At 42.8% G+C, this 19897-nt stretch overlaps 1 protein-coding gene across 13 annotated transcripts in view; it reads left to right on the top strand.

The window, feature by feature from the left end:
* The first annotated feature begins 471 nt into the window (after positions 1-471).
* ECPAS (Ecm29 proteasome adaptor and scaffold) overlaps positions 472-19897 on the top strand; it is a 62352-nt gene continuing 42926 nt past the window's right edge. For 4 of the 13 annotated variants that reach the window (XR_011723173.1, XM_071730185.1, XM_071730192.1 and 1 more), the window contains exons 1-5: positions 1512-1661; positions 9592-9722; positions 16361-16477; positions 17940-18058; positions 19233-19385. Coding sequence is in view for 11 of the 13 variants with exons in the window: in XM_071730185.1 (XP_071586286.1) it covers positions 1610-1661; positions 9592-9722; positions 16361-16477; positions 17940-18058; positions 19233-19385 (572 nt within the window). In the remaining 2 variants the exon portion in view is untranslated. Of the gene's footprint in view, positions 562-894; positions 1075-1385; positions 1662-9591; positions 9723-16357; positions 16478-17939; positions 18059-19232; positions 19386-19897 lie in introns of those variants that run through there. The other 9 variants (XM_071730189.1, XM_071730188.1, XR_011723174.1 and 6 more) reach the window with 7 other exon arrangements.

Genomic DNA, 19897 nt, shown 5'->3' with positions numbered 1-19897 from the left:
CGCTTTAGTTAGCGACTTTGGAATACCACAGCTCAGCATTTAAATCTCGTTTTTGTTTGTTTATCTGTTTTAAGCGTATGCTTGTCACTCATGCTGGCCTGCGGCCAACTCAGCAAGGAAATGGAGGTGCCAGGGAAGGAGTTCAGAGGAGGAGCTCTGCCTGCCGCTGCCAGCACAGGTGCTGAGGTGTCAGGCCGAGGCAGCTATAGCCGAGGAGGTGAGTGAGGAGCGCTGCCGAGGAGCACTCTGTTGGCAGGACCGGCACCACGCCGGGGTCCACTGGGACTCTCGGGGATGCAGCGGGGGTTCGGGCGAGGCTGTCCCAGAGCCGGGATCGGGGCGATGGGCGGGGCCCTGCCAGAACTGGGCGGGGCCTTGCCGGGGATGGGCGGGGCTGCGACTAGCAGTGGGCGGGGCCCTGCCAGGCGGTGGTCTGCTGGGCACCCCGGCCGCCGATAGGGGGCGCAGCTGCGCCGCACGCGCCTGCCGTGTCCCTTTCCCTCCTCCGCCCCGCGGAGTGCGCGGAGTCCGCGGCCGCCATGGAGGTCAGCGCGGATTCGGGTCAGTCTGCTGCCCGCCGCCGCCCCTCCTTGGGACCCACCGGGGGGAGGGGAGCCGCGGGTGAGGGGGTCGGTACAGGCTCCCCGTCCGCCCCCGAGCAGCGCCGGCGGGCCGGTGTGTGTGCGCTACAGCGACGGGCGAGCGAGTCGCTGGGACGATGGCTCAGCTCTTTCTAAATATAAAACGGCGGTGACAGGAGGGCGGGCGCAGCCGGGCCCCGCCGCCCCTCCTGGTAGTTGGCGTCGGGAAGAGCCGCAGAGAGGAGGAGGAGGAGAAGGAGGAGGGGAAGAAGGAGGGGGGTGGGGGTGGGGTTGGGGTTGGGCTGGGAGGAGGGAGCCGGCAGCCAGCCCGGTGCCAGTGCCAGTGCCTGCGCTGAGCCGCCAGCCGAGGAGAGGAGAGAGTGGGGCGGGGAGCAGCCGGGGCCGGGCGGCTGCGGAGCTTTTCTCACCGCCTCCCCTCCCTCCCCAGCTGGCAACATGGCTGCGGCCGCCGCGGCAGCCCAGGACGAGCTTAGTAAGTGGCCGCCGCGCCGGGGACTCCCGATCGCGGGGGATAAGGGAGGTGGGGCGGGCGCGGTGCGGTGGTGCCGGGCCCGGGGCTCTCCTCGGCGGCACTCCGCTGTCACGGGGGGTGATCCAGCTCGGCGAGGAGGCGGCGAGGCCGGGCCCGTCCCTCTGGGCAGCCATGTCGGGAAGCGGAAACTGAAGGCTGCGGCGGCAGGGGCGGCTGCCAAGGTCCCGGCCCCTCGGCGGGCAGGACGGGCTGGCTGCGGCCTGCCGGGGCCTGCGCCCTCTTCCCGCCCGTGTGACCTTGCGGGGCCGGCTCGGCGGGAGGAGGCGGTGGACGGAGCCCACGGAGGGCGGCTGCCGGAGAGGTCCGGGACGAGGAGCCGGCAGACCCCCCGTGTAGCATCGGAGGGGTCTCTCCCCGTAACCCGTTTCCCGAAAGGGCGAGCGGCAGCTCTTGCCGCCAGCTCTTGCCCTGTTTTGTGCAGTCAGCGCCTGTTCACCTCGGAACCGCTGTAAAAACAACGTGTTCCGAAACATTAATGGATTGGCGCAGACCTCTTACGTGCTGTCAGCGCAATGCCGTGTCTGAGAGTAGGTGTGTAAGCACATCGTCAGCCTCTGCGGCTCTCGGCACATGATGGGAACAGACGGGCTCGGAGCTGCATGCCTCTGCTGCCAGGTGCTCAGGGCAGGGGCAGCCCAGCACTGTGTTCCTCTCACCTCCAAATACTTCTTGCAGTCCGGTGCCGGAAAGAATCGACTTATCGCTGAAGAAGACTATGAAACTCTAAAATAACCTTTTTTCTTTAGCGTTTTTAAGTTTTTTTGTTTTATTTTAATATGGCTAGTGGCAAGATAATGTACACTATTGAGCTAACAGGAAGATAATGTATGTTATAGAGTTAATAGCAAGGTAATGTATGACTCAGCCGAGCGAGAGGGCCGTTGGTTGCCCTGAAATAGTACTTGGCAACCACCAGAGAGGAAGGGCAGAAGAAATACTTTGAGCATATTTGTGCTATTGGCTTTCAGTTCTGAGGATTTCTGGGTGATGTGTCACTTGAGTTGTTTTGTTCTCCGTGTGCTGCTGTGTAGATGTCATCCTCGTTCTGCTCTTTGTTAGATGTTACTGGGTCTAGGCTGAGTGGAATAAGGCATATGGCAGTGGTGAGGGTGTCCTTTCTGTAGCCAGAGCCAGGATCTCAGGGTGGGGTAAGAAGGCTCTTTTAGTTACACTGATCCTTGAATTGGAGGACAGGAGTGCCAAGCTATTTATTCCATTGACAACTGGGATAAATTGTAACCATGACCGCGACAACCTCACTGTTGCTTTCACCCGCTCTCTCCTCTCCTCGGCACTGGCACCGGGCTGGCTGCCGGCTCCCTCCTCCCATATTTCTTTTGCCGTGTTTGTTTTACAGTGTTAACATGATTCCCCTTGGTGAAAGTTGTCAGTGTGAGATCTTTTTCTTCTAACTCCTTGACTTTCATCTCTGCGTGATCTGGCTTTCCAGCCTCCAAATCTGATCCTGAAAAAAAATCACTCCCCAGTCCTATCCTGGTTGCTACACAGCCCATTCTGTGAAAATGGAAGGGCAAATGTCAGATTGAGATTAATGCTAATATTTATATTATATCATTCAGGTTATTTGACCACTGCATCCTTCAGAATTGGGGGACTCTTACTGTTTGGTTAGAAGTCCATTCTGGAGTGAGGGGTGTATGGAGAGAATGGCTTTTTTGTTTTGTTTTGTTTTCCCTTGAACCTCATCTGTCACTAAATAGAAAGTACTGTGGGTTTAAATAAAAATGAAAGCTAATGAAAAAAGAATAGAGAAGGAGGGCCCCATGTGGGCCTACTGTCTTGATATATTTGAATAGTTATATTTCAGCATATTTGGAAAGAAATCTGTTCCTGTTTAGAATTATGAGTAGTTCTGAAATAACTAGAATAATTGCTACTAGACCACTTTTCCTTGCTTTATATGCACATAGCTGTAAGGAAGCTTTTGTCTGTAGCTCCAGTCAAACACATAAACTCTTTTTGCTTAAACCGTTTATAAGGCTGCTTATTTTTTTAGAGGACAAACTGTCTTAACGCAGCATAAGAATGGAAACAGGACAGTTTATAAACCAATGCAAAATCTGTATATTGTCATTGAATCGAGCTGTAAGAGTTCAGATGCAAAAGAAAGGAAAGTTAATCTTGATTGAGAAGTTATCCCCTTGAAGAAAGACCCTAAGCCTGAGATATTGCACATGGATTTCAGTACGCTCTTCAAGCTTTTGTGAAAGGTTTTCTATAAAATGGAGGAACAGAATGAAAAAAAGAGAATATTGCCTTTCTCCCCCAGGCCTTCCCAGCCATTTCCACTTAGGTCTTGTAAAATAACGTGGTGACAGGACTGCTTTTACAAATGACCCCTTAAGTGATTTGGCTGTAGGCACGCGATGGGTTACTGGTAGATCCAAGAATAGCACCAGCAAATCCCGACTCTTGGCTGCTGTAATCATAGGAGATATACTTTCTCCCAGAGTCTTAATACCATTTGAACAGGAATTTGACTCCTATTTCTGTTGTGGCACAACAGATGAGAACTTTTATTTCTTCTGCCGGCAAAATAGTACAGAAACAATTGCTTAGATCTGGAGGGACTGAAGGGAGTGTTTGAGTTTTTGCTTTAGCAAAGACCTCTCCCCAGTTGTACCCATGCCATCCAGTCAGTGAAGTTGAAATGCTCCTGTGTTCAGTATTTGGTGTATGTCCCTTTGAAGAAAATACCGTGGCTGCTGCTGTAAAGTAATGGTTCTGCAGAGTTCAGGCAATGTGGGAGGGTTTTTTTGTTTGGTTGGTTTACTGAAGCAGAGCTATAGGTTTAATAAAGTGTTCCCACTAAACAGATCCTTATCAGGAAAGTGAAGATAAATTTTGTGCATAAAGTCAGAATTTTCCCATCACACATTGTGCTCTGTGTTTCAGAGGACTCAGGCTCTCTTTTTGGTTCCTGTGGTGTTTTTGTGGTAGTACTTAAATTGTGAAATAGAGTTACCTTGACATATCCTAGCCCTAGTAGTTCCTTGAGTCAGTTTTTATATGAAGGGTGTGTTCTACTTGATACCCAGCAACATGAATGTACATTGCTGAGGGGTCTGTGCAGAACAGCTGATGTGCTGTACATGGTATCTATGAGTGCCAGAGGGAGCTAATTCTTCATCTTGTGTAAGGATAAGGAGGAGAACCTGGGCACATGAAACGGTATTGTCCTTAGCTGAACCAAGAGGAGATTGCTTTGTTAAAAAGATAGATAAACAGTGAGCTAGCTACCTCGATAAGACCAAGCATTCAATGTGTTAACTTCTCAATTTTAATCCTGATCTTAATTAAGAAAAAAAAAAAAAAAAAAAAAAGAAAAAAGGGGAAGAGAAAGGTTGGCAATGCCAGAAGAAGAACATAAAGCTGTTAATTTATTTACTTCATCTTTTCCCTGAGTTGGTCCCTTTGGCAGGCTGTTGGATAGCAAAAGAGGAAGAAGGGACAAGTTTCACTGAGCAGGCTGGGGCTTTTCTCTTGGCTTAGGAGACTAAGTTCAGACATCAGTTCTGAAGTAGCAAGACTCAGAAATAACTCTGACCTATGACAAATGTTAAAGGATTTAGGAGTTTATAAAGCACAAGTTAAAGCATTATAGTTAATGAGACTTTCTTGTATAATTCATGTATGTTGTCTGTGCTTAGAAATCTGTTCCTTTCCTTCTTACATGAGGTGTGGTCCTAAGTGCTGATCCTCCTTGTAGCCTTAAGCAGAGACTGGAAAGAACCAGAATTGAAACATGCATTTTCTCACAGATAGGTAACTGCATTGCCATGGTAACTTGGGATTTCAGATTCCAAATACACTGTGTCTGTTGACACAAATTGGACACTGCTGCTGGAAACAGTGATCCAGAGATCCAGAGATAAATCTTGCTTTCCTGCCACTTTGGTTCTTTTACATATGGTGAAAGGGAGCATTTCTTCATATGCAGTGCCAGTTTTTAAATTCTCTGTATTTATGTTTATCCTCTTAGAACTTTTTGTTTGTTTGTTTGTTTGTTGGTTTTGGTTTTCCTGTTGTTGTTAAGAAAATGGCACAAAAATGTAATCTTGTGTGAAAATACTGCACGGAAGCATGGAAAAAAAATGATTGTGCCAAAATATGTGAAAATCTGTTACACATTTTGTGTGGACTTAATTGTATATATTTAAAAAATAAAACTACGTGTTAATTTTTGTGTTCATGCAGTTCATTCTTGATTGTGCTTTTTTTTTTTTTTTCCAATCCATACTAAAATGTTGACTGTCATAGATGTGTTATTAAGACTACTTAATAAATCAGATAGGAGTTCTCAGGTGCTTCTAGTATAATGGGCAAGTCTGACAGGGACTATGGTTGGCACAGAGCTCATAAGCAGATTCTGAGTGACAGAGCAATCATCTTTCAGGAAGTTGCTTCCAGCCTTCATGTTTGTAAAGGAAAACTTGCAAGAGTTTCTCAAGAATAATGAATTCAGTTATGTGCTGAAGGGTAGTAGTGATTTAATCTTGGTTTGTTCCTTCCAATCCTCTCTGGCAGAATGGGGGACTCTGCACAGTGGAGTCCATCTGGAAGGCTCGTGGTGATCTTAGGAGTGCATTTCTCTTTTCCATTCCTTCTGACATGTGGGTTTGTCATTGGGCATGGGGTTCTCCAGCTGCTTTTCCAGTATAGTATTCTTCCTTTTTCCCTTTCTCTCCTTTCACTTTGACTTTCTCACTGATGTAAATAAAATAATGACTGTGTTTTGGGTTCTTTTTTTGTAAATTCTCTGCACTTCATTAGCAGTTGGTCCTTCGCTTCTGGCAGTGTGTTCTTCCCCCAGCACCACGTTCACCAGAGTTGAACTGCAGTAGAATGGTATGGATGTAACTTTATAAACATACAATTAGCTGATGCAGAAGGTGCTATAGGTGGGAGTCAATATTGAGGGAATGCTACAGTCCTAAGTTTGAAAGGAAGGTTTACTGTGAGGCTGAGGAAGGAGAAGCCTTTGTAAAATCTCAAGTATTCTAAGTATTGGATTTTTAGATAAGGATAAAGCTATATTACACTAAGTGTAATCCCTCCATTAGTGCCTTCTTCCCAGTCTTCTAGAAAACTTTAAAAATTATCTTTAACTCTACTAGTAATCTTTATAAAGGAAAAATTATAGGAGGTATATCATTGCATGGGCTGCATTTTGAGATCAGTGTTCACTGTCAAGGGTAAAGACTGAGATGTGTAAAGCTTTCTATGTAAATTTCAGTGCTCTTACTGTCAGGCTGTGATAAGATGGCTGTAGTAGTTAACTTCAGTTGCTAATGCTTATCCAAAACGATTTATGTCATCTTTTTTTGCTATGGCAAAGCAAGTTAAACCTCTTGCTTCACTTATTTTTATGCTTATATAACTTAGTGGTGTCTCTCTGAAATTACAATCGTGTAGTTTTACCATCAGGAGTAGGGGCTGTAAAAATAGATAGAGATTTTTGCTTCATTCTTTAAAACTTGTGAGATGGGCTGGGCACAAACCCTTTGTCTTGTTTGATGTCTTATGCACAGTGGTCTGCTTGCTGGTGCAAGCTGCACAGGCAGGCTGGGTGAAGGTTGTGAGAAGACATCGGGCAGAGAGGGAAGGGAGCTTGCCCTATGCCAGCCATTTGGTCTGCAGCACACACATACTCCCAGATATTGCATCCTCAGCTCCTCTCCTGGACCATTCTTTGTGATGCTTTGTATCTCCAGGGGTTACGTTTTCCCACAATGAATACTGTCAGCCTTGCCGATGGTGTTAATTGTTAGTAGAACAAAACCGGGAGGAAATGGTTGATGTGCAATACTTGGGAGGGTTTATAGCTCTTTGTTTTCCTGTCCCATTGTTATGGATGCTGCCTGCATTGGAGAGGGCTTTGACAAAGTCCTCACCACTTTCTTAACTGAAGCAAAGCATGGATCTCCTTGAGTTTGCTGCAAAGTCCTGTCATGCTATGGGTAAGAGGAGGATTCTGGAGTCCAGTATCAAGCAGCAGGGATATGGGAGGAGTAATAGACTTATCTCACCTGCAGCATAAACAGCATTGTTTTTCCTGATAATTAATAGTTCCTGATAACTACTCTTCAGTTCTAGTAGCTACTTCTAGCAATACAATAATGGAGGAAGCTGGAAATATGGATTCGATGCTTGTGATTCAGTGCATTGCTGAACTGCTCTGTAGGCACATACAGACTGGTTTCTGTTTTTCAGAAGGTGTGTGTAGTCCAGTGACTGCAGCATATGGCTTTACAAACAACTTAATTCGTCTTCTGTTACACTTGATTTTGGTCTGTTGCTCTGTGAAGGAACATGCGGGGGAGGTTGCTCAGCTGGCTTGCTTGAGGATGGTGGGTCTGCAGTGAGCTCCTGGAGTTCCAGGTCATGATGCAAAAAACTTCATTATTTCATTTATTGCTTGTCTTCTTCCAGTAGTTCGGCATAGGCAGTCCCGTAGTGCTGGTGGATTTGTGAGACATCGTGGAGGTCTCAGAGGAGATGATTATTAATGGGCAAATGTGACATGTGAAAGAAGTGAAAAGAGAAATCATTAGGATTAAAAATAATAGTAACTAGAATATGCAATGAATGTAATGAAATCATTGACTGATTAGCAGCCTGATTGTTCCATGAAATCTGTCTGATACAAGAGGTTGACTCTCACGTCAATTTGCACTGTAGGTGCTGCAGAGTTTCATCTTATAATTTCCCTGGCAGTAAAATTTCATAGTTCTCTATCTTTTCAGTTGCCTGTCATATTTGCTTAGCAGAAAATAGAATGTTAGAAAGGATATGTTTATGTTTAATCTGCAGCTGGCAGAGGAGGGATGATGATGTGAAGGCTCTTTGAGCAAGGATAACAGAGTTTAAAAATAGGACAGTGAAGTTTTCTGCATCTACATCATTACAGGCTTCCAGAATACAGATGTATTTGCATTTCAACATCTATTTTGTTCATTAAGTTTCAACTATATCCAGTCACCTCAGTCTCTACCTCTGCCCTACCAGTTCTTTTTTTTTTTTCCCTCTGTAGTCCTTTACAGTAAGCTCAGTGATCCTCTTCCACTGGAGGAGAGTTCTTGGTCTCCCCCTAACCTCAGTTTCTAACAGGTTGCCTTGTATTAGTCTTTGGAGCAATGTTTTTCTCTTTTTAAGGTATCCAAAGACCTTCAAAAGCTCTGGGTCTCCTTCTGCTTGTGTATCTGGCTGCAGTGATGCAGTATGAAGAAGAGGTGAACCTGGTCTGGTTCACAAACATTGTTCTAAGCCTGGTTGCCTGGAATGCTGCTGTGCTGGGGAGGTCTTGATATGCTTCTGGTTTAGCTGTTGAGGTAGCTTCATCCTGGCACTTAAAGTAGGGACTTTACCATTCTTTGTATGAAGACAGATGGTCCTCAGCCCTTGTGCTGACAGAAGATTTTGGTTTCCTTGAAATTCCATCTGTTTTTGTGAAATTATCTTATCGTAGATTCATATATTGGTTTGGGATGGAAGGGACCTTCACAGGCAGGGACACCTCCCATTAGATTGTGTTGCTTCAAGCCCTTTCCAACCTGGTCTTGAACACTTCCAGTGGAGGGTACAGCCACAGCCTCCCTGGGCAACTTGTTCCAGTGTCTCATCACCCTCACATTAAAGAATTTCTTCTACTGTCTACCCTAAATCTACCCTCTTCCAGTTTAAAACTGTTACCCCTTGTTCTGTCACTCCATGCCCTTTTTAAAAAAGGAACAAGTTTTTCACTTTGGAGCTTTTATCTTTTACTTTCAGATGTGCTGCCTGATTATTAGTACCCAGCTGCCATAGAGTGGCTTGCACAAAGTTTATCACTTATGCTTTGCCTGGACTCTTTCCTTTCTGCTGTACTAACTGTAGTTGGTCTTGGGTTCTGTTGTATGTTCTTGTTGGTTTAAATAACTGCAAGAATTGGGCAGGCTTTTTTCCCCTCTAGTTCAGCTACTGCAGATACAGAATGTCATGGTCTGAATGCAGATCATAGCAAGCATACTTTCAAAAGTTATCCCCTACACAGTCACACACCTTTGCTTTCAAAACAGAAAGGACAGGAAATGACTTGGAGATGCCAGTCTTCCATTTTACCTATGAATATTTTCTAGTCTCTATATGAAACAATGTGATGCAAAGGAAATGTCACAGTTACTTCTGTCTTTGATAGAAATGGTGTCCGTGTAGGCGTGGAAGCTAGTTCTGGAAGCTGTGAGGCTGGTTTCTGCCCTGAACAGTTTGCTCAGTTGGCATTAAAAATAGAAAATGGATCTGTGTTGACCGCTGTTGAGATAGAAGCACTTGAAGAAATGTGCAGCATTTTTTACAAGCCCACTATGTTCAGCAAAAGTTGTTTTCTTCCAACAGCAATTTTGAGTTTCAGCCAATTTGACTTTTTTTTTCTTAATATGTTATTATTTTAAATTGCAGATCAGCTTGAACGTGTGTTCTTGCGTCTTGGCCATGCAGAAACAGACGAGCAGTTACAGAACATTATTTCCAAATTCCTACCCCCTGTTCTCCTCAAGCTGTCCAGCACACAGGAGGGAGTTCGTAAAAAGGTAAGGGTCCAATATACTATAATGGTATGTTTTCACTATCAGAGAGAAAAAAAATACCCCTGATGTATCATGATATAGTGAGCTTGCATGTTCACTGTTGAGAAATCTATTCTTTGAGGAAGAGTTGGTGTGAACATGATAAAGAATGGGTTTCTTACAACAGTTAGAACTTAAAATAGTGATTCTTGTATCAGCAAAGTGTTTTGTAGATGTGTGGCCCTTGCTGATGTATGGAGGCTGCATTTGTTTCTACTTGAGGGCAGCTAGCTATGAGTTAGCCTGAGACCAAGACTTAGTGCCATAGTGGCAGTTGCTGTGGCTTCCAGGGTAGGTCTGTTGTGCAACCACCTGACTCATGGCATATGTGATGTGAGCTTGCTTCTAGTGTAAAAGACAGTTAAGACCTACTTATTAGTGTCATTTGCTTGTCTGATAACAGGAGTAGGAGCAAGGATTGAACAATTTTGAAGATGCAATTTGATTCCTATCTGGAGGAATTCAGTACCCTGGTATAGAATTCAGTCAGGTAGATATTAAATCCATCTCCCAAACTGTTACAATCTTTGCCTGGTTACCTGCCTAGGAACAAGGACCAAGCAGTTTTGGAGATGGAATTTAATGTGTACCTGGGTAATTCAGTTCACTGTTGTTAGGTTACAAGATAAAAGTTCATCTGCACAGCTGTCAAGGAGTATGGGGAGATAACAGCAAGTGCAGAACCAGCACTGCCCCAGCTACTCCCAGGTGCATTATAGGAGCCATCAACCTATCAAAAGCCCATCTCCACAAGCCCAGGGGTAGAGGACACAGTGGGATGCAGGGGAAGATAATGTTGCAATTGCACAAGCCTTCTATTGGGATGCTTAGTGGAGGAAGCAGTGGTATGGAAAGACATGGACCTAGGTGATATGGGGAGGAACTAATGTGGATATCTGTCTGTGGAACCCACTCATGAATGTGTGACTCTCCTGCTTAGACCTGGGGGTATGGAGCTGCAGCAGCCTCCCCTCTGCTGAGCTGATGGGCCTGGCCCTAGTTCCTGTGCACTATGCACTGGTTATTTCTCCTGTTCAGTGACCAGGAAAGGACCAACCAGTGTTAAAGATGGAATTTAATAGGAACATGAAGGAATTGAGTGATGTAGCTGCCTTCTGTAGCAGGGAGGTGACCTCTGTTTACTAGCCTGTTTTTTTCCCCAGGCCTGTGTTCTTGCACAAATCTTGTACAGCAGCAGTTCTGGGATGGTGTGAGGGGATTGCTAAACCTAATGTTAATGACAGAAGAGATCTGACCTACTCTGGGTCCAGGCAGAGGAACACCTGCTTGTGTTTCCTGTTCTGCCAGGAGGATGCCACCAGAAGAGCCAAATGGGGCAACAGCAGCTGAATATAAAAGATGTGAGAAGCTGGATAAGAAAGCAAAGGATAAATTCTTGGTCCTGCAGCTATTCATCAGAAGAAGCTGCCTGGTGATTGAGGTGGACCAGGACCTTTCTGAGCAAAGTGCAGATGGACTGTTGGAGAGTAGTGGTAGAAAAGAAGCTTTTTATAATCCCTTCTATGTCTTTTATAAGCAGGGAAATAGTCATGGCTTCACTGGGTTTATGAGTAGATAGTCTGCAAGTAACTGTAACAGAAGTTTTTCTAAAAGTTCTGCACAAAACATGTCCCTGGTTGTGATTACATGAAAGTAGATCCATAAGATGTGAAGACATTCCACTGTGCTGAAGGACTCAGAGAGCTTTTATGAATACCTGCTTATCATGTGCACTTGAAGCTCTGAAGAAAAGCATCCAACTAGCTAGTGAAATTTCTTGTGTTATTTTATATGATACTATTCCATAAACTGGAATTGTTTTCTGATTTTTAAATTTTTTAAAAATTCTTTTTAATTTTAGAAGGGGTGTCAAAATCACACAGCATGCTTATGGTATGTTATTGTTTTTGTGTTAGAAAGAATAGTTAAATAAAGCTCATTTCTCCAGCATCTGTCTCTGTGTTTAAACTAGATTTTTATCTATACAAGATGATTATTATATTCTAAACCATTACATCAATTTACTGTACTACTTAGTATTCATTAAGTATGTTGCTGTCAAGGAAGTGACCCTGAATTCATCTCTTGCCTTGTCAGTGAAGGGCAGTTAAATCTTTGGTAATGTTTTGATAATAAATTTGAAGTATAACAAGAAGGCTCAGTATGTGTTTGTTTAATTTTTTTTGTTTGTTTAAAATTTTTGCTATGTAAAAATAATAAATAATTTATCAGTGAGGCAGAGGGAGGGGGTAGACTTTCATTCTAATTAACATCAGTGAAGATTTACTGTGGGGTGTGTATAACCTGCAGGTAAATCTGTTCAATGGACACATTGCCTTTACCTGTTACACCAGAAATGAGATTTCACTCTTCTGCTTGCTCTTACTTTGCTGTTAATATGATGGGAAGGTGTCCTAAGAAGTCTGATGATTATGATTTTTAAACACAAATACCTAGCTTTGCAACGCTAATTTTGCCTGGTGGACAGCAAAGAATGTGGCTTTTGTTCAATGCCAGGTTCAAAATCATGTTAAGGCAATGTAAGTAAAAGGAAAGCATGTGTTTTTTCAAATGAGCACTTAGGCCATTGGCAAGCTAATTTAATAAAGGCTATTAAATAGAACGAAAAGAGAGGACAAACTCTTCAACCAGTGACTGACACAGGCAGTAACAAAACTGCCATCTCATCTTCTGTCTCTCTCTTACAAATTCATAGTGTTTAAAACAAAACAAACAAAAAATGCTCCAACATAGTTAACTGTGATTTTGAAAACTTACAGTATTTTAATTGAATTGACAGTGTAGCTTTTGACAGTATATAAGCAACAAACACTGGTGTGCTGCCAGTGTGCTGCCGAAGTGATCAATGCAGTTGTTCAGGGACTTGGTTCACCCAATGTTAGAAGCACAGTGTAATTCTTTCAGTATGCTGGATGGATTGACTACTCTGATTTTACTTTGACTCCCCAAACTAACTTCTCAAGCCTGTACTGTTGTGATGGAAAGGAGAAATTAAAATTCTATTTTTCTTCCTACTGCCTCAGCATACTACTTTGTTGGTCTTATCCCTGCCCTTAATTTTGTGACTGTCAGGTCTGTATTAATGCCTCATTTAGTAATTTAAACTCATTGTCCTCATGCACGTTCAGATTCAGGACATAATCTAAGTATGTGGATGAACTACATCTTCTTAATCTGTCTGCTCTGAAAAGGTATAATCCCTCTTCAGGCTACAGCTTGGCAGATAAGTTAAATTCAACTCTAGGATGTCTTCTACTCAATTAATTACCCAGCAGTGTCACACAAAGAACTAATGTAGGATAGATTCACTCTGGTCGTTCAGAAGTGCTCCAAGAGGTATTGATGGACAGGCAGCATTTGTGCCAGCTGAATACTGTGTCACTTTATGCAGCCAAGGTGAAGCCAACGAAAACACAAGAAGCTGTCGTACTTGGAACTGTGTAAACATTTCTCAGATTCAGGTCTTGTGAGTACTATTGGATGAGATCCCTCATGCACTGATTTGATACTCGGGATTAGAGAAGCAGGACATTAGCTAAACCCTTACACATACTCAAATCCAGCCATGTCTTTTTACGTTAGCCACCATGGGTAATTCTAGCAGGTTCCTCAAACTTTATTGTAGTCATATGCACATTTCTCATCCTTCTCAAAAAAAGTTTCTTCAGACAGGTTTTTTTCCTCTTTAAAATAATAGGAATTTGTGACCACTATTAATAATTCTGCAACAGCAAAATTTTATAGCTGTCAACATTACTTAGTGTCCTGGTTCTGTTAGGATAGATTTATAGAATCAATTTTCTGTTTTCGGTGCAGTTTTGAGAAGCCTGCAGCACCCAAGTCTGTGAGAACAAAGTTGATAAGACAGTTATTTTATTTTGGCCAGGCTTATTTTATTTGGTGTTCAGGCTTCTACAGTGACTGGGTTTTTTGGCAGTTTTGAGCTAGATAGGGGGAGTGAAAGCTTGGGCAGCTGACCCAAGCTGGCCAGCAGAAATATTTTGGACAAGAAATGTCACTCTCACTATAAACTGGGAATTTTGCTGCTCTTCCTCAGTGGCTGCTGTCCCTGGAGGGTCTCATCGACCAATCTGCCTGAGGTCTGCTCTGTGTTTGCTAGGACTGTTGCTGGAGCTGTGATACAGTGTGTGACATCTGGAATCCACTGCTGGGAGTGCACAAAACTGCAGGACTGGAGACTTGGGCAAGGAGAAATTTAATAAATTACAACATGGGCAAGTGTAAAGTCTTGCATGTGGGAAAGAACAGCCCCATGTAGCAGGGTGGGTATTGAGCTGTTAAGAGGAGCACAGAGGAAAGGGACTTGGGAGTTCCAGTGGACAGAAGGATGACCATGAGCCAGCAGTGTGCCCTTGTAGCCAAGAAGGCCAATGGCATCCTGGGGTGCATTAGAGGAGGGGTGGTGAGTAGATCAAGAGAGTTTCTCCTCCCCCTCTACTCTGCCCTGGTGAGGCCACATCTGGAATATTGTGTCCAGTTCTAGGCCCCTCAGTTCAAGGACAGGGAACTGCTTGAAGGAGTCCAGAGCAGAGCTTCCAAGATGATTAAGGGAGTCGAACATCTCCCTTACGAGAAAAGGAGCTGGGTCTCTTCAGCTTGAAGAGGAGGAGAGTGAGGGATGACCTCATAAATGTTTATAAATATGTAAAGGGAGAGAGCCAGGAGGATGGAGCCAGGCTCTTCTCAGTGATAACCAATGATAGAACAAGGGCTAGTAATAGATCTATGTTGGAGCATAGGAGGTTCCATGTAAACATAAGAAAAACCATTTTCACTGTGAGGGTGACAGAGCGCTGGCACAGGCTGCCCAGGGAGGTTGTGGAGTCTCCTTCTCTGGTGACATTCAAAACCCACCTGGATGTGTTCCTGTGTGACTTACATTAGGCAGGGGGGCTGGGCTCTATGACCTCGAGGTCCCTTCAAACCCCTAACTCTCTGATCTCTGTGATTTCTGTGACCTTGTGTCCACTGTATGGGCTCTGTATAACTTCATATTTAATTTCAGTTTTGAGATTAATAGTATCTCATATTATTATTTTATTAAATCTGTTTTAATTTCAACCTATGACTCTCCTTTCTTTTTCCTGAGACTCCTACACAAGTGAGGAAGACTCATGGATGATAGAGGAACTGCCTGAACGTAGACACGTAGTTTGTCAGCTTATCTCTGTTCTCAGTCACGTGCTTGTGGTCAGCTGTGCAGATTATCAGGATTATGTCTGGGCGTTATTGTGTTTGATACCTGGTCATGGAGTGGATGCAAAGATGCTATCTTAGCTCAAATGCAGCTCAGCAAGCATACCTTTATTCAGTTTCCATGACCAGCTAGAGTGACAGCAGTTTACTTTGTCACCATACAATGGCCAGGGTAATGAGGCACAAAAAGCACAGGACTGTTCCCACCCGGGCTTCTTGACCTGAGTTGTTTGAAGTCAGCATGCATCTAGGACTGTCTTTAGTTTTACTGGAACTGAGCTGACTCTGTTGCCTGTCACTTGCAGTTTTGCATCATCATGCTTGAGATTTTGGTAGGTTTTGAGTCCCATATGTAGATGTTCAGTGTGGTTTCTTACAACCCATTATTGCAGAGTGGAGATTGTAATTTTCCAAGTTCCTCCATTCAGTTGCGGTATCTCATTTAGTGGATTTACAAATTACATATTTCTGATGCTATGCTAAGAACCTACTTCATGGGATGGTATAATCATGGACTAATTCAGCTTGGATGGGACCTCAGAAGGTTTCCAGGCCACCCTCTCCTGTTTAAAATACTCCATGAGAAATTCCGACCAGGATGCTGAGTGTCGTATTGAGAAGGGTCTTGAAAAACCTCCACAAATAGAGACTACACATATCCTCTGGGCCTGTGCTCCACTACTTAAGAGTCCTCATTATTACTCTGCACCTCTCTTGTTTCAGCACACTCCAGGCCCTGCTCATCTGGATGTCCACTGGAGCCCAGGGCTGTTCCCCCAAGCTGTCGCCTCTCACTGCTGCCCAGGACAGGGCTGTGCAGTGTTCCTGCCTGACCATCACAGGGCTCCTCTTGCCCTCCTCTTCTCCTCTTGCCTGAAGGATTTAAGTTCTGTACAGTTCCACTCCTAACATAATTTTCATACACTTACTTGTTGGTGTAATAGGGTTATGGGTGGGGTTTTTTCCCTTGTTTTTTTTTTTTTTTTGCTCTGTGTGGTGGAGTTACCGTAAGGTAGAGCAGCACTGCAGATTTTCAGGCCTGGCTCGGTTTAGAGGAATCATAACCAAATGCATAGAGGGAACTGGATATCCTCAGTAATGATTTCTTCCATTTCTATAGATGGACATGGCATAGGTTGGGACTTTTTATGTGTTTTTCTTAACAGTGACTTGAGGCGTATCAGAATGGTTTCAAAATAATACAATAAATAATGGCTGCTGTTTTCTTTGAGATTAATGAATCATGAAGCTCAGGCAAATTTCTCTATAACGGGTCTGCCTGGTGGATTGTGGGTGACATGTGGAGTTCAAAGTAGTAAAATTAGTAGTAGCTCTTTTAAAGATGCTTGTTTTCTTCCTCTCAGGTCATGGAGCTGCTGGTTCACCTGAATAAACGCATCAAAAGTCGTCCAAAAATTCAGCTTCCAGTGGAGACATTGCTGGTTCAGTATCAAGATCCTTCTGCAGTGTCTTTTGTCACTGTAAGTGCCTGTTCTTCCAAGAACAGTTGCTGATTTACTTGTAACAAACAGAATATTCTTCAAAGCTCCTGTGTTTACCTGTTAGTTTTATTAGCAAGTATGTTGTTGTCATCAGGTTGGTGTTTTGAGAAGTTTTTCCTAAAACAAGCTTTATAGTCTGGTGTGGGTGAAACTTCATGTTATAAAGCAGCTACACTGTTGATTCTGTTCAAATTACTGATAATTACACTTTATATTTCATGAATGCATGAATTGTCATTGCTCGTATTGTAGAGGGCCTGTTCATTGTTAGAAGCTCCATCCTGCAAGCAGCTACCAATCCTTGTGCTGGTAAGTGCAGGATCAGAGTCTTACTTCAAATATCTATATTTCTCTGAACACATGAGAAACAATTTTTTATGGGTCAGGACCTTAGCTGAGCAAGAAGAGATGAAAAAAACCCCAATTTTATATAAGGAATGGTCTCATTCAATCTAGGTCCAAGAGTGAAAGTAGTTTAAAATATTTTTTGTCAAACCGAGGATGATTTTAATTTCAGCTGTAGTAGGTCTGTTGCAAATCACCATGGTGAAAAATTCTAGAAATCAGAGGGAAACTGTCTGTCCTTCTCGTAGCATAAATGGAAAACAGCATCCTAGAAACTGATAGAGAAATATTTATGTTTTAAACAGCGGCAACATAGAAGTAATACCTTATTATGTTTAAACAACTGGAGTTCACTTCTAGAAATGGCTGATGGCTTCTAGAGTGCATGTGTTCTGTAAAACAGTAAAATGGTCATCTTATTTGAAGAGGGCATTGACAAAAACTGCTTTCAGCCAGACAGGGCAAAAATCTGTTTTCATTCATGTATCTGATTGATGTGTGCAGTTTTGTGCCATGAGGCTTCATAAAATCTTAACAAGTGCCATCTACAAAGAAGTGTAATGCTTCTGATTTCAACAAGTGCCATCTACAAAGAAGTGTAATGCTTCTGATTTCAACATTTCTTTCAACTAGGTCATTGACCACACAACTCCTGTATCTGTGGTTCTTGGATCAACACAGTAGGAGTTAGATAGTCCACTGTTAGTATCGCTCTGATGTTCTGTCCACTCACTGGACTCTGGATTAAATTAGCAGCTTCTAATTGTGATGATTTTGGAACACATTGTTAAGGGAAATTTTGCCTGTGCTACTTGATTTGTATTCAGTGTTGCTTTCTGTTCCATTTCAGAAATTTTCTTCCTTTTAAAGCTGAGGTTCAACAAAAGCTGCTCAGAAAACCCTTTCTGAGTAGGCAGTGCTGAGCCTCCCCTTTTATAGCTGTCAGTCCAAGGAGCCTTAGAATTAAGAAATTGGTCTTTCAAAACATACAATGTTTCTGACACTGAATTAGGTAACACAACAGACAAGACAAGTTTAAAGAACAGATACTTCTTTTGCACTGCTGCTAAATAGTATACTTTTTCTATTCCTTTAGAATTTTACCATAATTTATGTTAAGATGGGATACCCCCGCCTACCTGTGGAAAAACAATGTGAATTGGCTCCAACTCTTCTCACTGCAATGGAAGGGAAACCTCAACCACAGCAAGACAGGTATAACTACTTATCCTTGAAGTGAATTATTGTGTTGGTATTGTTCTAGTAAAATAATTTGCATCAGTTTTTAGAAGATTACTGTTTTCCTTGGTGATATCTTCATTACTTAGGATGTTCTTGGCTTGTTGAGTTTGGATTGGCAATTTAGTAGTTTGGGTGGTACAAAGAATTCGTATGGACGAGTGTTTTAGTAAATATGTAGGATCTGCAGCAGCAGACTCCTTGTATGATATGAAGCCTGTGTTATAATGGATGTGCCTGCCTGTATCCTCCATCCACCTTCATCAAATTCAAATTCCCAACTTAAGACCAGGCCTTCAGTAAATATTCTCCCTCCAACAACAGGAACAGCAGTAACTGTCTCAGATTGGCTACTCTGAATTGTGAGATAACCAGGATTCCTACTCACTTGAAATATTTAAGTTGTAATAAATAAAAAATGACTGAAGTTGGGAACTGCTGTGTACCAAGAACTTCTAGAAAACTGTTTAGTATTGACCAGTTTCTGGTTTACATTGAGATGGATTTCCACTGTGGAAAAATGGTACTAAAATCACATCTTCATTCACACTGCATCACTGTGACAGTGTAAATTGACTTCAGTGAAAGGCCTTGCAGTAAAACCTTGCTTCCATTCATTAGATCAGTGTGAAATACCTGGTTGTATTCTTTGGCCTTGGCGAAAAGCAAGTACTTGACTAAAGAGAGCTGGGGGAACTCTGTACTGGTCTGTAATCAATATATTTGTCTGTGTGCACTCTTTGGTGAAGCTGAGCAATGTTAATCAACTTCGGCTTCAGGCAGACTGATTTAAAACTTTATATTTCTTGTAGATGAAGGAGTCTTAGACTGTATCTTGTGACATATAATTATGAAACATTAAAAACCTGTACAGAGGCAGTGATTTTATGTCTCCAGATATGTGTGCATGCATGAATGCAGATGTATGCATTTTCTTACAAGCACAAATCCTAATTTATTTTCTGCATTCTTTTTTTAAGTATGTCAGGTGGCAAATAGAGGCCACCAGATTGTGAATTAAGAGCTCATTAAGATTTTTTTTGCTATTAATGATGAGGTTTGTTGTTAAGATTTCTCTCTTGAATGCTAAGAATAAACAGGTGTTTTTTTTTTAAAAAAAATGGTTGCAGTAAATATAATTGTTTTTCAGCCTAATGCATCTTCTAATACCAACCCTTTTTCACATGAAATACCCTGCTGAACCACTGAAAGCAGCAGCTTCTCCATTTAATCTTGCTGAAAAACCAAAGACTGTACAGCTGCTTTTGGACTTTATGTTGGATGTTCTTCTTATGCCTTATGGGTAAGTACTAGTTAAAGCCAGTCTTCTCTAACATTGATGTGTTCTTTATGTCTGACACCAAACTGCACCGTTGCAAACTAATTTGGAATAATGATGTTATTTCCCAGCTCAAATGAAGCCAGTTACATATTTCTGCAAGATCCAAAGCAGGGTCCTAATTTCAAGAGCAGGATTATCATATTGCTTGTTTAACAAAATGTCTTTTTTCTACTTAATTAGGTGTTATGTTATTTTGCCCTTGACCTCTATTGGAATCAAAGTGAAGCTATGAAACATGTGAGCTATCTGTTAAATAACCAAGCCTTTAAAACAGAAGCCAGACCAAAATATGTGCTCATCTTTGTGTAGTTGAGATTTGAGGCTTATTCTTCCAAGGTCATAAGCAAGTTTAATCTCTGAAAAATTGTGTTTTCCAGAATTGAACCTTTAATAACAAGATTTGTCTGTAATCTGTCTTCTGATGAAAAATGTTGTAACTGTAATTGAGTGTCTTCATGTGAGCAGTGTTTGTG

The sequence above is a fragment of the Heliangelus exortis genome, chromosome Z, assembly GCF_036169615.1.
Source record: "Heliangelus exortis chromosome Z, bHelExo1.hap1, whole genome shotgun sequence".
Classification (NCBI taxonomy): Eukaryota; Metazoa; Chordata; class Aves; order Apodiformes; family Trochilidae; genus Heliangelus; species Heliangelus exortis.
The sequence above is the reverse complement of the archived record's forward strand: the minus strand, read 5'-3'. Positions and strand labels throughout refer to the sequence as shown.